Source organism: Terrapene carolina, unplaced genomic scaffold (assembly GCF_002925995.2).
Source record: "Terrapene carolina triunguis isolate 2854851 unplaced genomic scaffold, T_m_triunguis-2.0 Scaffold17, whole genome shotgun sequence".
NCBI classification, from domain to species: Eukaryota; Metazoa; Chordata; order Testudines; family Emydidae; genus Terrapene; species Terrapene triunguis.
Genome location: NW_020664368.1, coordinates 9,277,112 through 9,303,836, shown reverse-complemented (window position 1 = coordinate 9,303,836; position 26,725 = coordinate 9,277,112). Strand labels below are relative to the sequence as shown.

The following is a 26,725-nucleotide window of genomic DNA, read 5'->3' as shown; positions in this document are numbered from 1 at the left end:
TTCCTTGGCCAACTTTGCAGTTTTGCTTGCCCATGTTGCAGTTTCTCCATCAGTACCTTGCTCACTTTTGAAATGTCCAGTTTAAAGTTAATATAATGTATACAAAGTCCCTTCCTGTTCTTTGATGCCTTTTAAACTTGTTTTAACAGTCCATTATACAATGCTAAGTTGCTTCAAGAACTGTGAGTCTCGAGCAGTCAGGAACAGCTGTATAAGTCTTCTCCTTGTTTTAGCGACAATGGTGGGACCTTTGTACTGAGCTGAGTCTGTGCATTATTAATACAACAGTTACATTTCTAATTATTCCACTCTGTGATCAAATGTCCTTATAAACACACTACTTGGTTTCAGTTCCTTTATTTACTACCTTTTTTAGCCCTGGTGTATTTCACTAACTTGATAGCATAAGCATGGTTGACTTCAAATATTAGTCTTACTTCTACTGTTACTTTACCTGTCACTAAACTAAAATAAATCAATATGAATGCAACCCCTTTATTTTTTTAACAGGATTGCCCATGAGGTTAAACCTGTCATTAAAGGTTACAGTATTTTGCCTAAAGCTGTATCGTTTATAGTTGACTTCCTTTTTATACATATAACTTCTTTTAATCATAATATTAGATTCCATCAAGCTCCCTGTTTTTCACGACTGTATCTGGCACATTATATAATAACGTAATGTTTGGTATCAATTTTTTAATTCATTCATTCACAGATGAGGGTGGGGGGGAGAAAGGGAAAGGATTATTCAGCTGTACCAATATTACACTCTTGTGAAAAGCTCCAGAGACTCCATTTCCTCAGACACTCTGAAGAAATCTTACCATTAGATCTTGAGTTTTCTCTCTGCCCTCTATCCTATCTTTTCTAAACAGCCTTGATGTCTGGGTGATTATTAAATAGGCCCCAAAGTTATGAGTTATTACTTTCTTCTTACATCTCTTTTTCCCTCTCCCCTTTTGATATGGAGATAGACTTTGGAACATATCCATTTCTAAAGAGGAACTACTGACTAATGCTGCAGAACAATTTCATTGTTTACAAAAAAAAATGACTACACCATTACTCTATTCCATTAAATTAAAAAAGCCTCCTTTAGCTTTTCCTAGGCAAGTGAATAATTCTTGTATAGAAAACATTGCTTAATCATATTTTCTATGTAAAATAGCCTTAATTAAAGCTTGTATTATTGCTAACACCAGAAGAAAATTATGCTCATGAACGTTTTGTAAGCATCAACTTTATAGGCATGTTTCCAGTATCAACCGTCAGTATCACTGGTAGGTAAACTTTTAAGCCAACCAAAGTTCTTCCAGTGCTTGCTCATGTCGATTCCATTCTAGGTGTGTGTGTGCCCACATGCACAGTCATCAGAGATTTTTGCCTTAGCAGTATCCTCAGGGTCGGCTATGGTGTCCCCTTGAGTGCCGCACTCATGCACTGATATATTAGGCCCCGCCGACCCTACGCCTTCTCAGTTCCTTCTTACCGCCTGTGTCGGTCGGAGCGCCTTGTCTTGCATTGCAAGAGCGTTAGCGGTTCTTTACAGACCATTGTCTATCTTCTTTGTATATAGTTTGTAGGTACTTAGTTAGACATTAAGTTAAGTGTTAGGTTAGTTTGGTAGTTCGAGTCCTGGCTGGGACTTCACCCCAGAGCGGGGCATGCCCAGTTCTCCAGGCTTCAAACCATGCTTGTCATGCAACAGCTGATGCCTATTAGTAACCCCCCTCCCCCCCCCCGACATCTTTTTGAAGTGTTTAGGGGAGTACCATAGAAAGGACAAGTGCAGAATCTGTAAAAACTTTTGCCCTAGAATCCAAAAGGAGTGGGATATCTGCTGGAGGGCCCTCCTCATGGAGTCTGCGCTCCGTCCTGCATGTGGACGAAGGCAGAGTGGTGGCGAGAGGGGCCCTTCAGGTGGCCTGAGACGCTACAGACTCAGCGGCCAGGGTGGTCGCCTCTGTGGTGGCCATGAGGCACAGCTCCTGGCTGCAGTCCTCTGTGTTATCCCAGGAGATGCAGGACACCATTCAGGACCTCTCGTTTGAGGGGGCGGGGCTCTTCTCTGAAGCTCACGGACACAAGGCTCCACGGCCTTAAAGACTCCTGTGCCACCCTCTGTTTCTTGGGCCTTCATACAGCTCAGCAGGCCAGGAAGCTGTTTCGTCCTCTACCTCCCCTGGCTTGGTCCTGGGGGACTTCCCCAGCTGAGCACCTACAGGAGAAAGGATAGAGACAAAGGGCCTAAGCAGCGACACCCGTCGTCTTCCTGTTCGTCTGCTCAGCCTGGCCCTTTCAGGAATCAAGGAGGCCAGAAGCAGACATTTTGAGCGTGCGATCGAGGACGGTGCCCCAGTCACTTCCCAGGATCCACCCTTCCACTCTTTCGTCGACTGCCTGTGCCCCTTCCTGTCGGCCTGATCTCAACTGATCTTGGACCATTGGGTGCTTTAAGTAATATCTTCAGGTTACACCCTGTGTTCATGAAAGTCCTTGCTTTCTAAAAGTGTTTAAAGTGTGGTATCCATGGGAAATGCATGTTATTTGAAAGTGTCAACAATCTTAATTTTATTTTCATGAAAGGCTGGATTTAGATTATATAGCAGGATTTTTTTATCCTATTGGTGGCATCTATTAACTGGATCTATTGCTTTGTCTGTTCCTCAGATCCAGGGAGGAACTCAGATTCTTTAAATTCTACTTGGCTTTCAAGAATTTCAGGAAAAAAAGCAGTTTCCTCAGGATCGATTTATTTTCCTGAGAAAACCAGCTGGTCCTCAACCAACTCACTCTGGATCACCTTGTAACAGTGATTTTTCCCAGATTGGCACCAAGGTAATCATCACTGTGGGGAAGTCTGAATCAGTTTGCCAGAGCTACTTTCTTGCTGTGTTTCCTCTGGCATTTCTCCAATTATAGGAATCCTAAGCTCAGAGCAGTAGAATCTTTCAACAACCAAATAACCAGCTTCACTTTGAGAAGGAAACCTGACTGCACTCTGCATGGGATTAGTCACTAGGTGATAACAGGGTTCTTTCCACAAGATCTAAATGCAGTGGCTACAAACTCTCGGCGGCGGGGGAAGGGTTTGAAAGGCTTGTTTACCTTGAGAATTCTGCCCTTTCCTAATGACAGGGCACATAGTCCCCCCTACTATCCCCAGCAGAGATTTAGGGCATCCATTTCAGAGACTACATGACAAACGTATGGAATACTCTTTTCTGAGCACATTTGTCTAGGCTCACTAGAAAGGGGGTATGAGCCATGCCTATTTTGTGACCACAAAACACCATGACCCAAATCCACATAACCTCCTCATGCTCCTATGTGCACAGCTTGTTCCTGATCTTTCGCTACCTGTGCATAATCATAGAAACAGTCAACAAGTCTAGCTCCCTATGCTGAGGCAGGATTAAGTAAACCCGGACTATTCTGGACAGGTGTTTGTCCAACCACTTATTAAAAACCTCCAATGATGGGGATTCAACAACCTCCCATAGTAGCCTATTCCAGTGCTTAACTACCCTTATGATTAGAAAGGTTTTCCTACTATCTAACCTACATAACATTTGAAGATTGTTATAAGGCCCCCCTCCTCAGTCTGCTTTTCTCAAGACTAATCATGCACAGTTTTTTTAACCTTTCCTCATAGATCAGGTTTTCTAAACATTTTATCATTTTTGTTGCTCTCCTGTGAACTCTCTCCAATTTATCCATGTCTTTCCTAAAGTGTGATGCCCAGAATTGGGCACAGTATTCCAGCTGAGGCCTTGCCAGTGCCAAGAAGAGCAGGACAATTATCTCCTGTATCTTACATACAACACTACTGTTAATACACTCCAGAATGATTCGCCTTTTTCACAGCCGCATCACATTGTTGACTCATATTCAATGTGTGGTCCTCTATTACCCCAGATCCTTTCCAGCAGTACTACCACCTATCCTGTTGTTCCGCATTTTGTAATGGTGCATTTGATTTTTTTCCTGCATTAGTGTAGTACTTTGCACTTGTCTTTATTGAATTTCATCTTGTTGAACTCAAACCCATTCTCCAATTTGTCAAGGTAATTTTGAATCTAATCTTGTCCTCCAAAGTGCTTGCAACGTCTCCCAGCTTGGTGTCATTTGCAAATTTTATAAGCATACTCTCCACTCCATTGGCAAAATCATTAATGAATAGTATTTGACCCTAGACTGCTGCCTGTTGGACCCCATTAGATATATCATCCTAGTTTGACAATGAACCATTGAAAACTACACTTTGAGTACAGTCTTTCAATCAGTTGTGCACCCACCTTATAGTAATTTCATCTAGACCACATTTTCCTAGTTTGCTTATGAGAATGTCATGTGGGACTGAGTCAAAAGCCTTACTAAAATCAAGATATGTCACCTCTACTGCTTCCCTCTATACACTAGGGCAGTAACCCTGTATAAAAAGGAAATTAGGTTTCTCATGATTTGTTCTTGACAAGTCCTTGCTGGCTATTCCTTATAATCCAATGTACCTTATAATGCAATAACTTCCCATTGCCAACCTGAATATTTAATGCATATATACCCTGATTCCTCAGAGGCCTTTTCTGTTATTGCACTGTGCAGAATACTTTTTTCTTGAGGACTATCACTGTTTCTTTATGGACCTCAACTAACCTCTTAAACAAATCCATCCTAACAAGAGTTTTCTCAAAGGTCAAATTAATAAATGCCTCTTCCACCCATAAGCCTTCCAGCACAGTACTCAGAAAAATCTTGCCTTTTCCTTTTAGAGAGATATCACACACATAAGCCCCACTACATTTAAGATCATAGTTGAGTTTTACAAATGACAGAAGACTGCTGTGAAGATTCAAAGCCTGCCTGTTTAAAAAACAAAAAAACGACTTCCTCTTTCTGTATCCACAGGCTGTGGCATTTCTGCAGACTCACATTTTAACTCCTTGCTCTCTTTATTGTTGCTTTCTGAGCTTTGGCTACCTACCAAATTATGTTTCCAATTTCTACACCTGCCTGGCTTAACCAGGACTAGCATATTAGCCTCTCTTGGGGGCCTCACAGTCACCTTCAGCACTAATTGGGATGCTGGGTGAAAATCTACAGTTGCATTGCCCCTTTCTCAGTAGTTAACGTGTAAGGATTAGGCTTAGAAACCTGTGTATAACCATGGCAATTAATTAGAGGACTGAAGTTCATTAGTAAATTATTCCTAATTAACAAGCCTTCAACCTTACATGAGGTCACATACACAGGACAGACCACACTATGTCCCCAAAGTTAGATTCATCCACAGATATTCACAGTACTCACCCTGTCTTGGGTATAATTGGTGAACTTGCCTGTACTGTGTTGTGGGGGAAGCATTCTCCCTGCTGACTCTAGTGCTGACTGGTTAATCTGGCCAAACACTCTTTCTATCATTAGTCAATTCTGCCCTTGGCTAGGAGAGCTAGACAATCACAGTGCCTTGTATCCTAACTTTAAAATACAGCCTCTGCATAGATTCTTGAGGGAGAACTTCCCCTAAGAAAACAAACCCTGTATTTAGTACTAGTTGATCCACCCAAACAAAATAAAAATCTGCCTGCTATGCGACTGGTCATTTTGAATGGCTGTGGATTCCAACCCCTTTCCAAGAGAATCTTCTTCACCATGGCTGACAGTCAAGCTCAGTCCTGGTGTGGGATTGGATCCCATCATTAATCAGCTATTTTGGGGACAGATTCCAATGCAGGAAGAATTGTCCTGAGCACATCGTGGTCTAGTGGCATCATCGCACTATGGGTGGCTTGATGACTCATCAAAAACAATAACTGATCTGCTCTGTGTACAAATAAATCAAAACGTAAACATAAATCCCTTAGCACAATCCTTGGGTACAGGTTAAAAGCTCCTGAACCATAAGTATATAGTTAAAGCAATACTAAGCGGCTGTGTTCTGCATGCAGCGATCAGTCCCCTGCAGTCACTGACAGCAATCTTAAACTTTATACATATAGAACAGAATTCATAACAAAAACACACATCTTTATTAACCCAAACGTACAGAGACACATTCATCAATCCTATTTCTATCTATATTTTACACTATAGCTGTCGTGCTTACTCTCCATATTCTTCTCTCCCTCTGCTCTCTAAGGCTCCTTCTTTTCTGTAAGTGGTACTGCAGCTGCTGTGGCTACTGCTTCTCCTTTGAGGTCTTCTTATTGGCTATTCTTCACTGTTTTACGTTTTTCTTCTGATAGCTCCCTATCTTGACCAACTTTTGCCTGCTGACTGAATGATAGGTTACAAACCACAGTTAGTAGTCCTGCAATTTCACATTTGAGTTTCTTCAGAATTCTTGGGTGACTACCATCTGGTCCCGGTGGCTTATTACTGTTTAGTTTACAGTTTGTTCCAAAACCTCCTTTAACTACACCTCAGTCTGGGACAGTTCCTCAGATTTGTCACCTAAGAAGAATGGCTCAGGTTTGGGAATCTCCCTCACATCCTCAGCCGTGAAGACCGATGCAAAGAATTCATTTAGTTTCTCTGCAATGGCTATATTGTCCTTGAGTGCTCCTTTGGAATTTTGATTGTCCAGTGGCCCCACTAGTTTTTTAGCAGGCTTCCTGATTCTGATGCACTTTAAAAAAAAAAAATAATAATAATTGCCATTACTTTTTAAATCTTTGGCTAGCTGTTCTTCAAATTCTTTTTTGGATTCCTAATTATATTTTTACACTTCACTTGACAGAGTCTGTGCTCTATTTTCCTCACTAGGATTTAACTTCCACTTTTTAAAGGGTGCCTTTTTGCCTCTCGCTGCTTTTTACTTTATTTAGCCACAGTGGCACTTTTTTGGTTCTCTTACTATGTTTTTTTTTTTAATTTGGGGTATACATTTAAGTTAAGCCTTTCTTATGGTGTCTTTTAAAAAAGTGTCCATGTAGCTTGCAGGGATTTCACTTTTGGCATTGTACCTTTTAATTTCTGTTTAACTAATTTCCTCATTTTTGTGTAGTCCCCTTTTCTGAAATTAAATGCTACTGTATTGGGCTGCTGTGGTGTTTTCCCCACCACAGGGATGTTAAGTTTAATTATATTGTGATCACTATTACCAAGTGGTCCAGCTATATTCACCTGTTGGACCAGATCCTGCACTCCACTTAGGACTAAATCAAGAATTGCCTCTCCTCTTGTGTGTTCGAGGACTAGCTGCTCCAAGAGGCAGTAATTTAAGGTGTTAAGAAACTTTACCTCTGCATCCCATCCTGAGGTGATAAAATTTATGGGAACACTAAGTATTTCAAGTCAATTCTTTGGATCTATGTATAAATTCCATTTTTATATTATTAATTTTTAATATCAAAAAACATTTTTTCTTAGCATTGCTAGTTAGTGCTTTAAATCCAATTAAATGATTTAAATATCTTGTAGCATGAGTGGGTTAAAGACATTTATTGATGATTTATTTCACTGTCATTTGTAACATTTCTTTTGTCAGTGATAAAGAAACAATATTAATTAGTAAACCTAGCACTGCACATATTTTCCCCAGAACTTTGTTTTTAAATGAGATGCAAAAGAAACTGACTACTGATGTACTGAAGAGAGAGACTGTTTTTCAGTTTCTCCCATGAGACTCTCCATATCAAAATGCAGAGCAATACACCACTTCTCAGAGGAAGCTCTGTGATTGTTCCAGAATGGTTTTACTATCACATTCACATTAAATTTAACTAATTCTGTTGGAGAGCACAGTTTGTCGGAAACCTGCAATAGAAATTTTTCAGCTATAAAATGTGTTAATAAATAGGCACTTGGAGGCAAAATTCACTAAACTGACGGAAGGAATTTCATGTTAGCCTTCCAGAAGAGAAGAGACAAGTCCATGAATCTTGACCGAAAGCTTATTGATGTTAGCTTTTAGACATATAAGTGCTGTGTTTTCTTTTCACGATAAGGCATGGTGAAAAGTTCCTTCTACACGTATTCATGTTCTTCGCTGTTGGATTTATTGAACTTGATTATTCTACTGCCCAGCATGTCTCACAATAAAGAACACTTGGGCAGCTCTCCTCTCTTTGCGGCTTCATGGAGGTGGATCAGCGTTTTCACACCACATGCTCCAGTCACAACCTCTCTGCTTCCATTTGCTGCCAGATTCTCTGCCTATGTGCTTACCTTTTCAATTTGAGCTGTTTCTCCCCATTGTTTGGATAGTGGGGAGCACTGTTCTCCCTCTCTTCTGACTTCTTTCTCCTCCCTGGGTCAATTAACCACTCGGGGGTTAATCCTCTCTGAGCCTCCACTGCAGCATCTCCTCGCCCTCTCCTCTGTCCCTTGCAGGCATGGCACAGCAGCCAGGAAAGCACATAGTTAAATCCAAATCATGCTTTATTTGTAAGGCAGCTTTCTTAGTCTTGGCAGATGGTGAGTTGTGCCCAGCCTGTGTCTGTGTCCACTAGGTTCCAGGGCTGCGGGCAAGCAGGTAGGAACTCCTGCCCCCCAAGACAGCCGCAACTCTAATGGGGGAAAGGTGGACCAGAAAACTCCCATGAAGAGCAGCGAGAAGTGAAGAGGAACTTGACCACTCGAGTCAGGGTAAGTCCGAGGGGAACACCTGCAAGACAAAGAGGGGAGGTTTGCAGGGCCACAAATCCCCTCCCACTGCCACAAAGTGGGTCATGAGTACTGTGGGGAAAGAAGGAGGACTTCTAATCATCCCACCTCCTTCCCAAGGTGACCAGGCGGACTCGGACGAGTTCCCCCTTCCCAGGGGGCAAATGGAACCCAGAGGGAGACGATTCTGCGTCAGACCTCTGAAGAAAGCTTCAGGCCCTAAGAAAAGGAAGCTGCAAAAGGCCTCGCCAGAGCGGCAGCAGACAGCCTACACTCCCAAAGCACACACAAAGGGTTAAAAAATCAAAAAAGGGGAAAACACAAAAGATACAGGAGATATGAGTCCTCTATTCCTCTTTCCTCCCACTCCTCCACTGGGGAAAGTGAACTGGCTGATCCTGAATCTGAACAGGATGAGGAGAAAATACATCAACGGTGTGTTTTGGTGGTTGTTTTCAAGTTATGTGCAACAAGGTTTATTCCACATTTCAAATCCAACCTGAACAGGTTCCTGAGAGTAAACCCCAGAATACATTTCTTCCCTCAAAATCCTCCCCTGAGACTGCAATACCCTTCACTGTTCCTTTGAGGAAGTGATTAGGGATGAATGGAACAAGCCTGATAAGGGGAAGCACACTGAGAAGAGTGAATTCAGATAATATTCAAGAACCAAAGGGCTCTGTTACAGAGTTACTGAAGGTGGATGCCGCTGTAACGTCATTGTCTGGGATATGGTTATTTCCTCAGAGTGGGAGTTCTACCTTAAGAAACCCACAGATAGAAAGATGGAGGCCATTCTCAAAAAGAACACTGAAGCTTCCTCTGCCATCCTCCAAGCATCTCTGGCAGGTACCTGCTTTGCAATAGCATCTCTGTCCTGATGGAATATCTCAAAGCCTTTAAATACAGAGATGACCCTGAATTTGGTTCCATTTTAAAGAAACTCACCGTAGCATCAGCATTTGTAGCTGATTTCTGAATGGGCGCAATGAGGTTCTCACCCTGATCCATGGTTTCCTGCTCAGGAGCCAGGTGCCACCTGTGGCTACATTCCTGGAAGGCAGGTGGACAATGTAAGCGGGTCCTATGTTCAGCCAAGTTTGCAGGCTCCCCCCTTTCTGGAGAAAAGCTGGAGAAGGCGGTGGCTGATAATGCGGCAAACTCCAAACAGACTCTCCCTGCTCCACTAAATGCCCACAGAAAAGAATACAGACCAGATTTCAGATAGAGGCACTTTTCGTCTTCACAGAGATGCCAGCAAAGGGACAACAGATTCCTCAAGGGAAAACAGTGGATTTGAGATCTGCGGGGAAATCTAGTGGGACCTCCCCTCCCCACCAAAAATCTACTTTATGACAAAGATTGCATAGGCCTCCCCCCCAGAACTGAAGCTAACAGGCAGTTTCCCCCATCTCCTAGTCCATCTATTTCACTGTGCAAAAACAGACATGAGGGTATCAGAGCCATTCCTGACCTCAGAAGGCTCAACATGTGGATGAAGAAAATGAAGTTTTGGATGCAGACTCTGGCTTCTGTGGTGTCATCCCTGTCCTGGGGGGACTTCTTCAATAGATCTAGCCAATGCATATTGCCATATCCCCATCAGACTATGCCACTACAGACTTCTGAGGTTAGTTTAGGACAGGAAACATTATCAGTACCGAATGCTTCAGTTTGGCCTGCGCTTAGCCCCTAGGGTTTTACAAAGATGTTGGTAATGATAATAGTCAGACTCAGGTTGCAAGGAACCCACCCATCCTTTCCTGGGTGACATTCTTGGGAGGGTAGTTAGCTGAATATTGTGATTTTTGGTGTAAGGGACCATCACAAAAGCAAGCTTACCTGGTTGGCAAGATAGACCAGAGTACCGAAGGGGACTGTCTGTGACTCCATGTTAAGGCTGTTATACTGCTTGAGGAGTTTACATTTGATATTTGGTGAAATGTAAGTATAGAACCCAGCACCAATGTGGAGTTTGTGCCCTAGTTTGTAACACTCTGCCCTGAGATTGGTACTCATGTTTGTGAGCTATTCAAGACAACTTGACAACCTCACGCAGTGCTCATTTTCTGCCTCCTGCTACTGCCTGAGCAGTACCATTTTTGACATCAGAGAATACTCAGTCACTCATCTCCCTTCAGTTTACTTGCATACTTGGGGAGAGTCACTATTGCCCTGGTTGTCACGGCAATGGCAGCCTTTAATAACTGATTTACCTCAAGCTATCATAACATTATTACAAAGAAGGGTCAGAGGAGGGGCTATAACAAAAGCAGATTGGGTTCTGATAAGCTCCTGCTGTGCTCTTTGGGGTTTGTAATGTGTAAGTGGGGAAGTTTCTTTTCAAAGGGTAATTGTTTCTTACTTTCCTTAGAAAGAATTACACAAAAATAAAATACAAAATTGCAGCTCTTTTTTTATGTATATTATTTATATGCTGCGGTATGTCTTTCTGAATATCTACCTTTTTTTTAAAAAGGGTGGGAAATTTATAGCTATGAATCCTTACTCGGTTTTCTTGTTTCTTTTTTTTTTAATTGTGTATCATCTAGAAGTTGCAGTAAAACTGAAGGAAGTTGCATTAAAAACGTGTTTTGCTTGAATACAGTTTAATTACTTTTAGAATATTTGTCAACATGGCCATGAGTGTTGAAATATGAAGGTTAACGTATACATTGAAGTCAACAAATGTTTAAATGCTTTATTATTTAAATAGCACATATATATAAATTATATTAAAATAAAGAAATTCACAGACTTCGTTTAATATTAGTTAAGGTTGCTGTCATCAATAAACTAAATAATTAAAAAGTAGAACAGGGGTCGGCAAACTTTCAGAAGTGGTGTGCCGAGTCTTCATTTATTCACTCTAATTTAAGGTTTCGCGTGCAAGTAATATATTTTAACGTTTTTAGAAGGTCTCTTTCTATAAGTCTATAATATATAACTAAACTATTGTTGCATGTAAAGTAAATAAGGTTTTTAAAATGTTTAAGAAGTTAAGAAGCTTCATTTTAAATTAAATTAAAATGCAGAGCCCCCCGGACTGCTGACCAGGACCCGGGCAGTGTGAGTGCCACTGAAAATTAGCTTGCGTGCCGCCTTCAGCACATGTGCCATAGGTTGCCTACCCCTGAAGTAAAAAATACAAAGTTAAGGATTTTACAAGGATTAAAAGGTTGCAGAGATAAGCACATTAAAGTTAGAAAAAGCCAGAAAGAAGGTTGCCTGTTCAACTGTAATTCGGCCCTATGTATGTATGCATTATGATATAGCCTTTAATTACATGCAGAAGTGACTACTTGTAAAAAGTTGGTTGTAAGTGACTTGCCCAGAATCACATAGAAACTTAGTGGCAGAGGCAGAGATAGAGTCTAGGTCTGCAGGGCAGTGTTCATCTGCCCTAACCATGAGATTCTTGGTTCTCTTCCTGCATTCACCTGCCTCATTCGCTAAAAACCTTCCAACTTCTGCAACAAATGAGAAGGGGGTCCAACAGACCCCCTCTGCACGACACAACACTGATTCATCCCCAGAGCAGATCCGTCGTGTGCACTGAATGAGCCAGGACTCTCGTGTTTTAAAAAAAACTTTGAAATTAAAGACTGTATCATAATGTATACACACTAGGCCTGAATTAAACCTGCATAGGCAACATTCATTGTGGCATTTTAGCGTGAGGGTATGTCTACACTGCGTTTAAAAATCCCTGGCTGGCCCATGACAGCTGACTCACGCTCACGAGACTCAAGCTAAGGGCTGTTTAATTGTGGCGTAGACATTCAGGCTCGTGCTGGAGCCTGGGCTTTAGGACCCTGCGAGGTGGGAGGTTCCCAAAGCTCTGGCTGCAACCAGAGCCCAAACGTTGACACCCCTTAGCCCTAGCCAGCTGGTATCTATTTGCAGTGTAGAGTGTTAATCCTCAGTCTTCTATTTCCTTATTTTTACGGCTTTGAGTACTGATGAGAGCAACCTTAATTAATGTTAAATGATGTTGTTGGTTTGTGGGTTTTTTTGGGGGGGGGGGTTAATATCCCTCAAAGAATAGCTCCTATGAGTTATTAGACATGTTCCCTTTCACATACCTGAAATTACTTGGAACGTTTGATGTTTGCAGTGTTGTTATAGCCCTTTTGGATATTAGAGACAAGCCAGTGGAGGTGTTAACAGGCCACTTCATCTTGAATGGTTGCTTAGAATATGTTCTAACTATTTATGTTAAACATTTTGTTCCATCTTGTATTTGGCTGTGACACCCTGAGTACTTTTCCCAGACTATCAGCGTTGGAAAGGACCTCAAGAGGTCATCAAGTCCAATCTCCTGCTCAAAGGAGGACCAATCCCCAGACAGATTTTTGCCCTAGATCTCTAAATGGCCCCTCAAGGATTGAACTCACAACCCTGGTTTTAGCAGGCCAATGCTCAAACCACTGAGCTATCCCTCCCCCCGTGAAGAAGAGTTCGGTGTAGCATGAAAGCTTGTCTCTTTCACCAACAGAAGTTGATCCAGTAAAATATATTACCTCATTTACTTTCTCTCTCAGAACATTTTATGCAGTTCTTGAGTATGGATTATGGGAAAACTCCAGATAATAAAGTTTTAGGTATTTTACGGAACTCCTCAAAAGCGTGTGCAAATTATAACTCTCTGCAGGGGGAGCTAGAGAGCAGCATAAGCAAATTTGTCTTGCAGCAGGTAAGAACTCAACCTAAATTCTCCCATTTTACCTATAGAGAAAACCAAAGAGCTTCTGTTTCCGCAAACCTGCTAGCCTTAGGACATTATATATAGCTTTGTCCACACACATATATATATATATATATATATATATATATGTACATACATCAAGCCTGCTATACTTGCAAAACAGTTTCCATCATAAATAGGGATTATGACCAAAATTTGAACTCTGGATGCCTAAATCCATACTAAGGCACCCAAATAGATGTGACCTGTTTTCAACGGATCCAAGCAGCACCCACTTCCTATTGAAGTCTTTGAGGTATGTTGTTTTATGTAACACAATATATGGCAAACAGGTTATGTACTGCCTATTATCAATTCCCATTATATATAAAATTAATGTAAAGAATGTTTCATTCAATTAGCAAAGTAAAAAATGATCAAGAAAATTTGAGGATCATTCTTATATTATTTTTTCACTATTACCAAAGTATTCATTAAACACTACTAGGTATGTAGTTTGTGTTGTACTTGAAATAAATGAATAATTTATTGTGAGATAATTGAGAGGTTTTTTTGAATGTTAAAGTTGGCTACAGAGAAACAGGTAGATAAATCACGATAATTTGCTTTAACTAGCTTCACTGAGTGCTCTTTTAACCTTAACAGTAATATACAGCTTTGCAGTTTATGCAAGAGAACATTACCAAAAACTTACCAGGATGCATGAGAACATGGAGAAGCTCTATCAAAATGTGATGGGATACTATGCCATTGATTTGAAAAAAGTTTCGGTGGAAGAATTCTTAACCGACTTGAATAACTTCAGGACAATGTTCTTGGTACAGTATATTTATTGATGTTAAAATTATTTTCCAGGAATGATTTGTTTAATAGATCAAATATTGATGGGCTATTCAATAATTTTTTTCTGTCTTCTTGAATGGTAACATACATTCATATCTGAAACCTTACTTTCTACGTCCCAGATTCTACAATGTAAATAAAAGGAAATATTCATTCATTATCTTAAAATTCTCCGTACCTTCAGAAGGAAAAAACTGAACTATAATAAATTAAAACTGGGTCCTTGATTTAATATACAACATGCAGGAGGTTTGGGGGAGGGCGGCAGAAGGCAGAGAAGAGATGAGTTTGGAATTCTTTACTTCTGTTCAGATAAAACTTCTCCTGTCTGACTCACTATGGAATACTTGCATGACCCAAGAACTTCTTAATGCGAGCTGGGAATGGGTTACAGAAATCACATGAATCTGATGTGTATATTACAATTCACCAAAGACTATCACGTGAGGTCTCAAATGAAAGTTGTCACTCTGGTCCTTAACATTGTTGTGAAATATATGTAGAGATGATTTGCATATATACTGAAATTATATTTAAATGTCATACCAAGATAATAGTCACCATCAACGGTGAAAAATAGGTTTTCCTTCTGTATCTTCGGGTATCTTTCTCAATAGGTAAATTAAACATTTTAAGGTCATACAATAGATGCCCATTTACATACAAAATCAACAGGAAAGAAGCACACAGAAATAAATGAGCTGCAGAGGTTATCCTGACTGTGTGCAAACACAATGAACATAGAGGGTGCTGTGCTGGCTGCTTCCCAAGGAAACACCAATCCTGGCCTTTGCATAAAATAGGCATAATTTTATCAGATTATAGACACTTCCTGAGGAACCTTGTTTAATTTTTCATGGTTTACTTGATTTTTAATATATTCTAAATGTCTAGTCTTTTGTTTTTGTTTTCTTAAGAGGTCTGCTCTTTGGTATCCACAATTTTTTTTTTATTTAAGGATGAAAATGATTTTTAGAAACACTTTTAGCTGCTTAGGTTAAAAAAATACATTAGGTGAGCCACTAAAATGTTGAACAAGATAACTTTTTATCTTTTAATTTTATTATCTTTCATCTTTTAATGTAAATAATATTGCATATGCAGACATTCAAAAAATAGGATGAAGGAGGTACATGAATGGTTATGAAGGAAGAAGATGATATTTTAACTCTTAGGGCATGATCTAGTTCACTAAATTTATCAGTAACCTTCCAGGCTGAAAAATCCTCCAACAAAAGGGGAAAAAAATCCAAAGTTGCAACTGACGAATCTCTGGAGGGAGGGTTTGTAGAAAACTGGTGAAAATAAGATAACTGTCTTCTCCTTTTCCTAGACCCTGACTTTTGAGGACATGGCAGTCCTTTTTCACCTAGCTGGATTCTCTTAATCCAGATGCCATGGTGATTGGTGTTTCAAAGCATCTGTAAAAAAGATGCAGCATCTATCACCATGTAACATGGGTGGCAGTTGATCCACCATTGTATATTTGTCTGTGAAGAAGGAAATATGGTCAAGAAATTTTAGTTGGCTAAGTTATAAGATCTGACAAATGGAGTTATTAAAGGTCAGTTGCTGTTTCATTAACTGTAGGGGACACTCTAATGTTGTTTAAATGTAGTGTTAATAAAGGGGAACTAATTATGAAGATGTTATTGGATAATTACACCGTAACATATTTTAATATGGTAGTTGTTAAATCAGCATGCAGTTTGAGATCAGATTTCTTGCTTTCTTTGCTTTTAATTGTTGGTGCGTAGTGTGTGGTAAAATGTTATAGATCTGTATAATTAAGAGTCATTAGATATGCTTACAATTAAAATCAATATCTGTGTATAATTAAATTTTACAAATGAAGAAAAGATAGGTTGTGAAAACTAGATTATTTTGAAAGCTTAAAACATCTTCTATTTGGATTACTGAAATACCACTACAACCCTTTAAGCAGATCTATGTGTGGTAGACAAATCCAGAGAGTATAGTATATTCTCATTTGCTTTTACTTCAGCATGTTGATGTATTTGTTGTATTCAACAAACTTAAATTGGGCCAGTGTCAATGACTAAAAAGAAAACCTCACACTCTACATGATGAGTACTTTGTTATAATTTTCCACTGCACAGTTGAAGAGAGAGAGAGAGATGCAATATCTATCTGTATACAGAACAATTATAAAAATAATCCTGGTAAAGTATTATTTTGTAACTCCCCCACATAACTTAATCACTAATTTATGTAGAATCCATTATAATTATATTAAAAATAACTTCTTAGTTGCCATTGTTTTCATACCTATTTTATGTTGTGCAAAGGAGGCTATCCTCTGGCCAGAAAGGGGTGAACATACTGCCATTTCTTAGTAACAGGGAAATGGCAGTTCTTCCTGGCAACTAAGGAAGGGACTTCAAATGTCAAAGTTAGTCCTTACAAATAGGCTAGCAAGTAGCACTGGATGTCTAGCCTGTAAATAGTCACTGTCATATTGGTTGGTTGCTTTTTTCATCTACAAATTTAGCAGAAATTAAATGAGTTAATATTTCAAGTTCTGCAAGTCATATTCCTTAATCCTTATATTTTTATATGTATACACTTGATCATCATTTTGCATAAAATGATATAGTAACTGTCCTGCTTTTGGAAATTCCAGTCATCATAATATAGATTTTTGAAAGTGTTGTCCCTGAAATAATTTCTTGTATGGAATGATGAAGGGAATATTGTCTAGTGGTTAGAGTATATGAATAGGAATCAGGTGTTTTCAGCTATATTTGTAGTTCTGCCACTAAATCTCTCTGTGGCCTTGGACAATTTAGTTAACCTTATTGTGTTTCAGCTTTCTAAGCTATAAAATGCTTCACTAGCTAACAGGAATATTACTAATTTTGTTTTAAAAGTGCTTTGAGATCTTTCAGAAGGAAGATCTTCTAACAATGCAAAGTATTGTTTGACTAAATAGAATCAATAATCAGGGAAGAAAGCTTATGAGAGATTATGGTAGATTTGCTTTGAGCCTAACTCTACCATGATGAAAGTAATGTTTTCTTCTCTGCAATAACAGCTGTGAAATATAGACCAGCAAAAACTTTGTATATTGTAGACATTCTGATTAATCTGAACTTGTTTGGTTTGGTAATAGTTCTTGTGAGAAATTGTTTGCTTATTTCACAGGCAAGAGCAATCCGATCATAACTTTTCTATTTCCATGAGAACAATGTCAAAGTGGGAGTTTTTGTCAATTGATTTGCTCATGTTTTTTTCCTAATATTTTGGGTATGTTTAGCAAATTGCCATTGATAGAATCATAGGACTGGAAGGGACCTTGAGAGGTCATCTAATCCAGTGCCCTACACTCATGGCAGGACTAAGTATTATCTAGACCAGAGGTTCTCAAACTGTGGTTCGTGGACCACCAGTGATTCGCAAGCTCCATTCAAATGGTCCACGGATAGGGCCCTCTAAGGTGCACACCAGAGTGGCCACACATAAAAAAATGAAGGGCCACACACCTAATTAGTGGAGCCGCGCAGGCCTGGCTCCACTAATTAGGTGCCCGGTCCCTGAAGAAGACACACATGTAAGGTGAGGTAGTGGCCTTGGGGGGAATAAGGGGTAGGTGGGAGGGGGCCCTGGGGTGAGAAGAGGGGGTGGGGGGCATTTGGGATGTGCCGGGCTGCGGTGGCCAGAGAGAGAAGGTCCTCCTTCCCAGCCTCAGCTCTGTGGCTGCTGTGGCGGGGGAGAGACCCCCGCCTCCTTCCCAGCCCCAGTTCAGGGGCTGCTGCGGTGGGGGAGAGAGGGAGAGACCCCCCTCCTTCCCAGCCCCAGCTCGGGGGCTGTTGCGGCGGGGGAGGGAGGGCACATCCATCGCAGTAGAAAGGTAAGACTACTGATATTAAAATATGAGTTGTGTGCTTTTATTTGTAGAACAAAAAAAGTTAATTATTATAAAGTTTTTTTTATATAGTGCTTTTATCCAAAGCGCTTTACAATAGTTAGCTAACGGTACAAACAACATTTGGAAAGATCATTAAGTGGTCCGCCGAGACCCTCAGCAATTTTCAAGTGGTCTGCAGGTAAAAAAAAGTTTGAGAACCACTGATCTAGACCATCCCTGACAGGTGTTTTGTCTAACCTGCTCTTAAAAATCTTCAATGATGGAGATTCCACAACCTCCCTAGGTAATTTATTCCAGTGTTTAACCACCCTGTCAGTTAGGAAGTTTTTCTTAATGTCCAACCTAAACCTCCCTTGCTACAATTTAAGCACATTGCTTCTTGTCCTATCCTCAGAGGTTAAGAAGAACATTTTATGTACCGGAAAACTTGTCATGTCCACTCAGTCTTCTCTTTTCCAGACTAAACAAACCCAATTTTTTCGATCTTCCCTCATAGTGTTATGTTATAAGAAGCACACGGAATCTTTTTCAAGGGGATAAAGCAATACACCACGTTTATTGAGAGTACAATTTAAGCATTAAAATCAGCATATGCTTCCATTCTCGCACGCATACACACACGCGCGCGCACACACACACACCAAAAGGTTCTGCATCTGGATCTTATAGTTATCAGTCCTTAGTGTTGCTCGGTCAGTTCCAGTGGCGAGCTGAAACTGCACACGAGGGAGGGGGATGGAGCCTGGTCTCTATCGGACACGTCCGAAGCTCTGGGGTTGATGGCAGAACAAACCCCAAGTCTCATGGCAATACACCCCTCTTTTATAGTAATAAGTTCCCATACAAGTCTGTGGACCTTGCTGTGTCTCACTGGAGCTGTTAATCACAAGGTATTCAAGATTGCTCCTAATCATCATCATTTTGGGTTGTTACCAGGAATATCCGCAGCTGTTTCTTATCTCGTCCCTCTGGCTCCCCTCCTTATCTTGTCCTTGGGACATATGTCTTTGCTTTAAGGTTGTCAATCTGCCATCCGGGTGATTCTGATAATAAGGTTGGTGCCTCTCAACTCCTCCATTCCCCTCTCGACCATCCGGCCCATCAGTACTGGCGCCTCCTGTCTCTTCTCTGTTCATCAGCATGCCATACATTCTTTACTCTCTCACAAAACGGTAATAAATTTCAAAGACAAGAATTACAGCCATAACACTTCTATCCATCTAAGAACAGTCATTAACACAATCAGCAGAGAATAAACCCAGAACAATGTCTTCTTACTAATTCAAAGCTAGCAAAATAAGCAAAATGGAGTACAATTTACTCAAGACAATTTCTCCCCATTAGGCTTTTGGCCTATAATAGGTCATGTTTTATGGACCTTTTATCATTTTTGTTGTTCTTCTCTGGACTTTCTCCTATTTGTCTACATCTTTCCTGAAATGTGGCACCCAGAACTGGACACAGTACTCACCAACTGAGTTTGCTAAAGACTGCCTTCTTGAAATCCATTGTCTTTATTTTGCTGTTCTCCCTCCTACCATTCCTTAGAATCATGAACTCTACCATTTCATGATCACTTTCACCCAAGCTGCCTTCCACTTTCAAATTCTCAACCAGTTCCTCCCTATTTGACAAAATCAAATCTAGAACAGCCTCTCCCCTTCTGAAATAAAAAAAAAAATTGTCTCCAGTACATTCCAATAACTTGGTGGATAATCTGTGCCCTGCTGTGTTATTTTCCCAACAGATGTCTTAGTAGTTGAAGTCCCCCATCACCACCAAGTCCTGTGCTTTGGATGATTTTGTTAGTTGTTTAAAAAAAGCCTCACCCACCTCTTCTTCCTGGTTTGGTGGTCTATAGTGAACCCTTACAATGACATCACCCTTGTTTTTTACTCCTTTTATCCTTACCCAGAGACTTTCAACAAGTCTGTCTACTATTTCCATCTCAACCTTAGTCCAAGTGGATACATTTTTAATATATAAGGCAACACCTCCTCTCTTTTTTCCCTGCCTGTCCTTCTTGAGCAAGCTGTACCCTTCTATACCAATATTCCAGTCATGGGTATTATCCCACCGAGTCTCTGTGATGCCAACTATGTCATAGTTATGTTTATTTACTAACATTTTGAGTTCTTCCTGCTTATTCTCCGTACTTCTCCCGTTAGTATACATCAGTGTTTTTCAAAGTTCAGGTTGTGAACCGAATTGGCAGGGAGGTGAATCTTTAGTAGATATTATGTAATGGGAAGTGTTTTAAAAAAACATTAGGATGAATGGTAGCTTTTTTCTGTTGTTCTTCATGTGTGATGGTTTGTTTTTCGTGAGTGACTGAACAATGTTCTTCAGAGTGCCTGAGGCCACAGGCTGTCCTCAGCAAAAATAGCCATGACCTAATTCATCTGCACCTCACAATGCCTTCTGACAGCATAGGGGCTTCCATCTTCCCTGAGTGTGGCTTGATTTCAAACCTGTCGGGAACAATGAAAGGTATTGGTCACCTTTGCTAAAGGGCTATCTGTGGCCTCAGATCCATTAAGAAAGGAGATTGTAGCTATTTTGAAAAAGGGGAGTTCTTCATGAGTTCTTCTGTAAGTAATCTGGGACTATAAGCACTCATGCATTAGTTTTAGGGTTTTGCTGCCGGGAAGAGTTAAGGCTATTTGGGTGCCTTAACTGTTTCTCTATACCAGGGATCAGCAACCTTTGGCACGCGGCTCGCCAGGGTAAGCACTCTGGTGGGCCGGGCCAGTTTGTTTACTTGCCATGTCCACGGGTTTGGCCGATCGTGGCTCCCACTGGCCGTGGTTCGCTGTCCCAGGCCAATGGGGGCTGCAGGAAGCGGCGCGGGACGAGGGATGTGTTGGCCGCCACTTCCCGGCAAACCACGGCCAGTGGGAGCCGCGAGCGGTCGAACCTGCGGACGCGGCTGGTGCTTACCCTGGCAAGCCGCATGCCAAAGGCTGCCAATCCCTGCTCTATACCTTAACTTATTTGGATTTCTTTTCAGTGTTAACCTGAATGTTGAACTTTTATAATGCTTGTTTTGGAGATAATTACAACGTTCCTGTAATGTGGTTCGCCCTAAGTGACTGATATATTAGAGAGTAAAATATACGATATGGAAAGTACAATATCTTCAGATTACATATTGCTTAATATGTAACAGACTTCTTAGAAGGTGCAAGTGACCTTTTAGTGAGAGTTATTTGACTGCCATTATAACTTAGGTATTTTTTCATTTTTATAGTTTACAAGTTTGTTCTATCTGAAACTTTACTTACATTGTTTCATTACCAATCTCTCTCTCTCTCTCTCTCTTTTTAATAGCAAGCAGCCAAGGAGAATATAAGAAGAAGAGAAGCAGAGGAAAAACAGAGACGTGCTAGAATAGCTAAGGAGAAAGCAGAAAAAGAAAAATTAGAGAGGCAACAAAAGAAAAAGCGCTTGTTAGAAATGAAAACAGGTGAGTAATATGGAAAACAGCCTTTTCTATCTAGTGTTATATATGAAATGAAACTACAGCCTCTATTTTGTTATTATCTTGATGTGTTCTTGAGGAGAGGCAGAATAAATGATTTCACCAATTAAATAGTACAGCAAAGCTGTTCTTAAATTTGATTTTTATTAACAAGCTGTTCTAGCTTATCTGCTTTTCTCAAGCTATGTTAGACCTTGAAATGGTGCTCAGTACTTTTCCATTCACTATTTATTGAACATTTTGTACTCACGTATTAATGATTTATCTCAATTAAAGCTAAGCTGAAAAAGAAGCTATTATGTTACATGTGAACAAAGTCACTTTGCAAATCACAGAGCCAATTTATTTATATTTTAACTAAGGGAAACTGATTTTTGTAATTGTTCCTTTTATGACAATAGGCTTCTTTTATGCAGCTAAGATTCTTCTGCGTATGTGTCAGTGTGGATCCCACTGTGAGTGTACATGTACCTCATGAGCAGGAGAATGGAGTTTTTCTGAATAGTAGTGTCCCCGTCAGGGCCATGTATTTGTCTTTTGCCTCCTTTTGATGCAGCATGAGGGTGTAAAGAGTGGCACAACTGCAACCCTGGCTCAGTTCCCTCTTACTACCCAGAGCAGTGAGACAGAACCTGGTGAGTGTCCAACTCGCTAGTTCTTTGCTCAGGGTAACCTTCTACATATCTTCGTGAAAATCTCAGAGCTACTTCTGATCTTCGATATTGACCATCATGAAATGTCTCCATCCCTCTGAACTAATCTCTAATGATCAGACTCCACTCACTGTACAGGGTTCCTTAGCATGATCAACTCAAAACCTATGGGCTTAGAGCCCTGTCCCTCCTGGGATGGATTAATCTCCCCTCAAGGTGGACACAGCATGTATGTTTTCTATATGTCAGAATCTCGTATACCAAGCGGATGATCGGTCTGCATGCCATTCTCCTCAAGAACACAGAAGTCATGACATGTGAGGCTAAAGCTCCATCTCCTGGAATGGTCCACGAAGGCCTCATGAGACCCTGAGGAGAAGAGTTCCAAAAGTTATGCTGGCAGACAAGCCAGCTTCATCCACCACCCCAGCCAGCAGACTGACAACACCAACAACCAGTCCAGAGAAGACGGAGCTGAGAAAAGACCTTGCACTGAAGCCATGCTCACCTCATTTGCACCAAAGCTGCCACTCAAAAGGGCCACTCTGAACACAGGATACAGAGTCAGCAGAAGGCGTTCAGTGTTCTCCCATAAGGATAGACACCAAAAAGCTTTCATATATAAATCCACCAATCCCTGTGGAGAGTCAAAGTGTGGGGAAAAGAATAGCCTTAGATGCAGGAGACTTCTATGACACCAACCCTAGATTTAATGCTGCACCCATCAGCATTGATGCTCACAGAGGATGAGCCCAAAGGAAACTCAAGACCATCATTGCTGCAGAAACCCCAGCAGTGGAACAGACTCAGATACTGAGAGTGCTATATACTTTGGTGCCACCTCCGGTGGAGGTCTACTCTGCACCACCACTGGGCATACATTCTTCCCATCTTCTAGCAGAAAGCCCTCTCCTCTGCATACAGTGATTGACACCACAGAGACACCTACCAACTTCCCCCTAGCCCAGCAGGAATGATACTGGACTGGCCAATACCCAATGAGCTAGCTGTATTCCTACAGCTTTCCATGGTGGCCCTATAGGCAGTACTGGGACCTACCTTCTCATGCTTCAAGATGAAGGTCTCGCTGCACTTGAGTAAGAGGAAAAGGTCACTCAACATCCCTGGCTAGACCACCTTTGCCACAATACCAGGAAGAGCAGATCCAGAGACCGAGCAATACCAACACTCTATATCATCACCAAAGGATTTTTAGTAATGATTCTTTGTCATCTGCTGAAGGGGTTTTCTCAGTACTACTACCAGATGACTTAAACGCATTCCAGAATCTTTTTGTGAATATTGCCAAGTCTCTCCCTTTGCCCCACCTAACCTTGTCTGCTTTTGAGGAAGGAAGGATAGGATTCTGTCATCCTTGACAAGTCCTTCCACTGTGCCGGGTAGGAGGAAATAGTGATTTGTTCTTTGTGATAAAAAATGTCCTATATGGAGCTGCAAAAAACTTGGCAGCTATGCTTTGAAGAACCCCAGTGAGATGAATGTTGCTAACCTTGTGGATCTGCGGGATCTGGAGGCTCTGGTAGAGAGGAAGAAGCCACAAATCTCAGCAATCTTCCTAGTCAGATTTGTACAGTTCAGGAAGTTTTATATATATGGTTTTATATATACACCTCTACCCCGATATAATGTTGTCCTTGGGAGCCAAAAAATCTTAACCTGTTATAGGTGAAATCGCGTTATATCGAACTTGCTTGGATATTTTCAGAATTTCAACTGGAGTGCGCAGCCCCGCCCCCCCGGAGCGCTGCTTTACCGCGTTATATTCGAATTTGTGTTATATCGGGTCGCGTTATATCGGGGTAGAGGTGTATATAGATGGTGTCTGTCCTTTTTGGAGGACACCTATTTATATACATAGGTGAGTTCACATTGTTGATAAAAACTAGATAATTTGCTTTCCTTGTAATAGTAGCACAGCTATAAACTCTTGAGCTATAGTAAAAAGAAAAAGTATAGTATATCATTGGGAATATATAGTCAGTCTTTATCAGTTTCAAATTGCATGGGGATAGTTTAACTTGCATAGTGATATTGCACTACTGCTAAAACAGGGGAGGGGACAAGAGGAAATCTCCTTTTTAACCTTTCTGAGTTGCAGTGGAAGAAAGTGTCAGGAGCTGATGAGTACTTTCTTACTGATATGGTTCCCTTGCCAGTACCCCTCTCTCTTTTTCCAATCTTTATCTATTCTAATAAAATGTTTGGTACTGTATCTTTAAAATCATTGCCTTATCAAATGAAAATGTGGGCGCAGATAATTTATTACCCTGACTCATTATTTATGCACATGTATTTTCTGTTAATTAAGGAGGCAGCCAAGGGATGAGGCATCAGCTAGAGAGGCCATCAACTGAAATAAAACTCCAGTAATTATTTTGTGTAGGTACATATGAATGTGCAATCATTTGTATCTAGATAGATGGAAATAATGTTTGCAGACAATTTACATCAACTCTGATGGGCCAAATGCCAACTTTGTCCCTTGTTTTTAAAAAAAAAAAAATCGAATATTTAAAATAAAATCTAGGTTTATGTATTGGTATCCACAATGCATGTAATTTGATTCATTTAATTTATATGTTGCAAACTAGAATTGCATCGAATTGTGTTTGACAATCAAATGTGGCTGACATCTCATATTTATGATTTGGAGGAGAAAATATGAAGAGTGTATTGTAAGCAATGCTGAAATTATACTTTAATACTTTATTATTATAAATTAATATTCATCTTAAGATAACACCTAGAAGCACCAAATCAGGAGTGTGTCCCATCATGCTAGACACTGCACAAACACACATGGAGATGTAGTCCGCACCCTAAACATCTTGCAATCTAATATCTATTTTTCTTTAATCTTTAAGACAATCTTCCTTTACCAAAATTAATATATTGCTCCTTTATATGTGTTCCAGGCTATGAGATATGCAGCTAGAAAGAATTTTAAAATTTATCTATCTGCATATCTGGTAAAGTACATTTATTGCTGTTCCATTCTTTTGGGAAACTAAGGAATTATAGTTGCTTTTTAATAATAATATGTATATTATGTAAGGGAGCCTGGACTTGGCTTATTGAAGCCACTAAGGTGTCACTTAATTCACAATATTTGTTTTATTCAATACATTTTCTAGACATTCTAGTCTATCATGTACAGTATATAAGTTTTCTGTCTCAGTTTTTCATTATTTTGGCTTACGCATACACTTCTTGTTTTGTACAACTCTTTAGAGTGAAACTATTATTTTTTATTCTTTGTACTCTCTAAAGGCTACATTTGTTGTATTATAATTGAGAACTCCATCATTGTGGCATCTTCTTTGTGCATCACTTTGAATACTACTTAGGTAACAAGCCACTTTAATCAGTAGTTATTTACATAGTCTGCTTTTTCTTATTCAAAAGCAGTGAAGTGATGCCACAATCTCTTATGTATCAAACCTGCAATCCACAATATAATTTTTGTTTTAATTTTTTTAAAAGTTACTCAGGAGTTGAAATAATCAGCAGCAGCAGCATGTTTCAATTGATCTAATAAATCATGACCTCAGTTGTTGCCCTTTTCTGCCTTACATTCAACCTGTTCTTTGGGAATAAACAATTCTAATTTTGCAAACTCTATTGGAGTGCTTAGTATATTATTTCTTAATAAACTAGCTTTAGTTTCTAATTTCTGTCCTGTAGTTGTGAAATATGGATATTGTCAATAATTGTGTACTAGACTTCAAAACAAAAAGTCATATTCCACCTGACAGCAGGATGTTGAATTTTTACACCAGTTTAGACTATTAAGTTTCAGCTGTGCATATATGCAAAGAATTACAATTCCAATGCCATTGGATGAAACACTTGACTTTGTCTGTATAAATTTCCTGTATTTTCTACCCTCCCTATTCCCAACACCAACGCATGAGACTTCCATTGGAGTAATCCTTCTGGCTGTGAGGGAGAATCAGTATGTTAATAAAACTCCTTTAAACTTGCCCCAGTGAGTCACACAAGCAATCTCCTTTCTTTTAAGAGTAACAGTTTTGATAGTTTCAGTCATTTCTAACATAGATATGTCAGGTGACTTCCACTGAAAATCTCAGGCCACAGGACAATAGTAGGACCCTGATTTACATTTACATCCTGAGCCATACATTTAGCCATACAAGTTCACTCAGTTCAAATATATATATGAAGCAGCCAAACTAACTGGTAATACGCATCTATATTATTGAATCTTCAGCATAGAATGTTAAATTCAACAAACACCTGAACAACTGAGCATTATAATTAGGATTATATTTATTTGTACACCTGTATATTAGGTTAAACACTAGGAAATATGAAAAACAAAAGTGGATTTTGCAGAAAATGCAGTAGTGAAGACTAGCACATACCTTTTAATAATACAAAATAAAGCTTAGATGCAAAGTACAGGTAGAGAAGTAAAAGTTAACCTTTCTATTCAACACTTCCGGAATCTGTAGAAGGAGGGAAAAGCAAGCTGAATTTTCTTCCGAGGGAGCAAGAAG

At 40.1% G+C, this 26,725-nt stretch overlaps 1 protein-coding gene across 1 annotated transcript in view; it reads left to right on the top strand.

The window, feature by feature from the left end:
• LOC113406354 (protein diaphanous homolog 3-like) overlaps positions 1 to 26,725 on the top strand; it is a 310,574-nt gene that overhangs the window by 263,273 nt on the left and 20,576 nt on the right. Inside the window, exons 18-19 of the mRNA XM_029910781.1 lie at positions 13,972 to 14,136; positions 21,381 to 21,516. Coding sequence (XP_029766641.1) covers positions 13,972 to 14,136; positions 21,381 to 21,516 — 301 coding nt within the window. The remainder of the gene's footprint in view (positions 1 to 13,971; positions 14,137 to 21,380; positions 21,517 to 26,725) is intronic.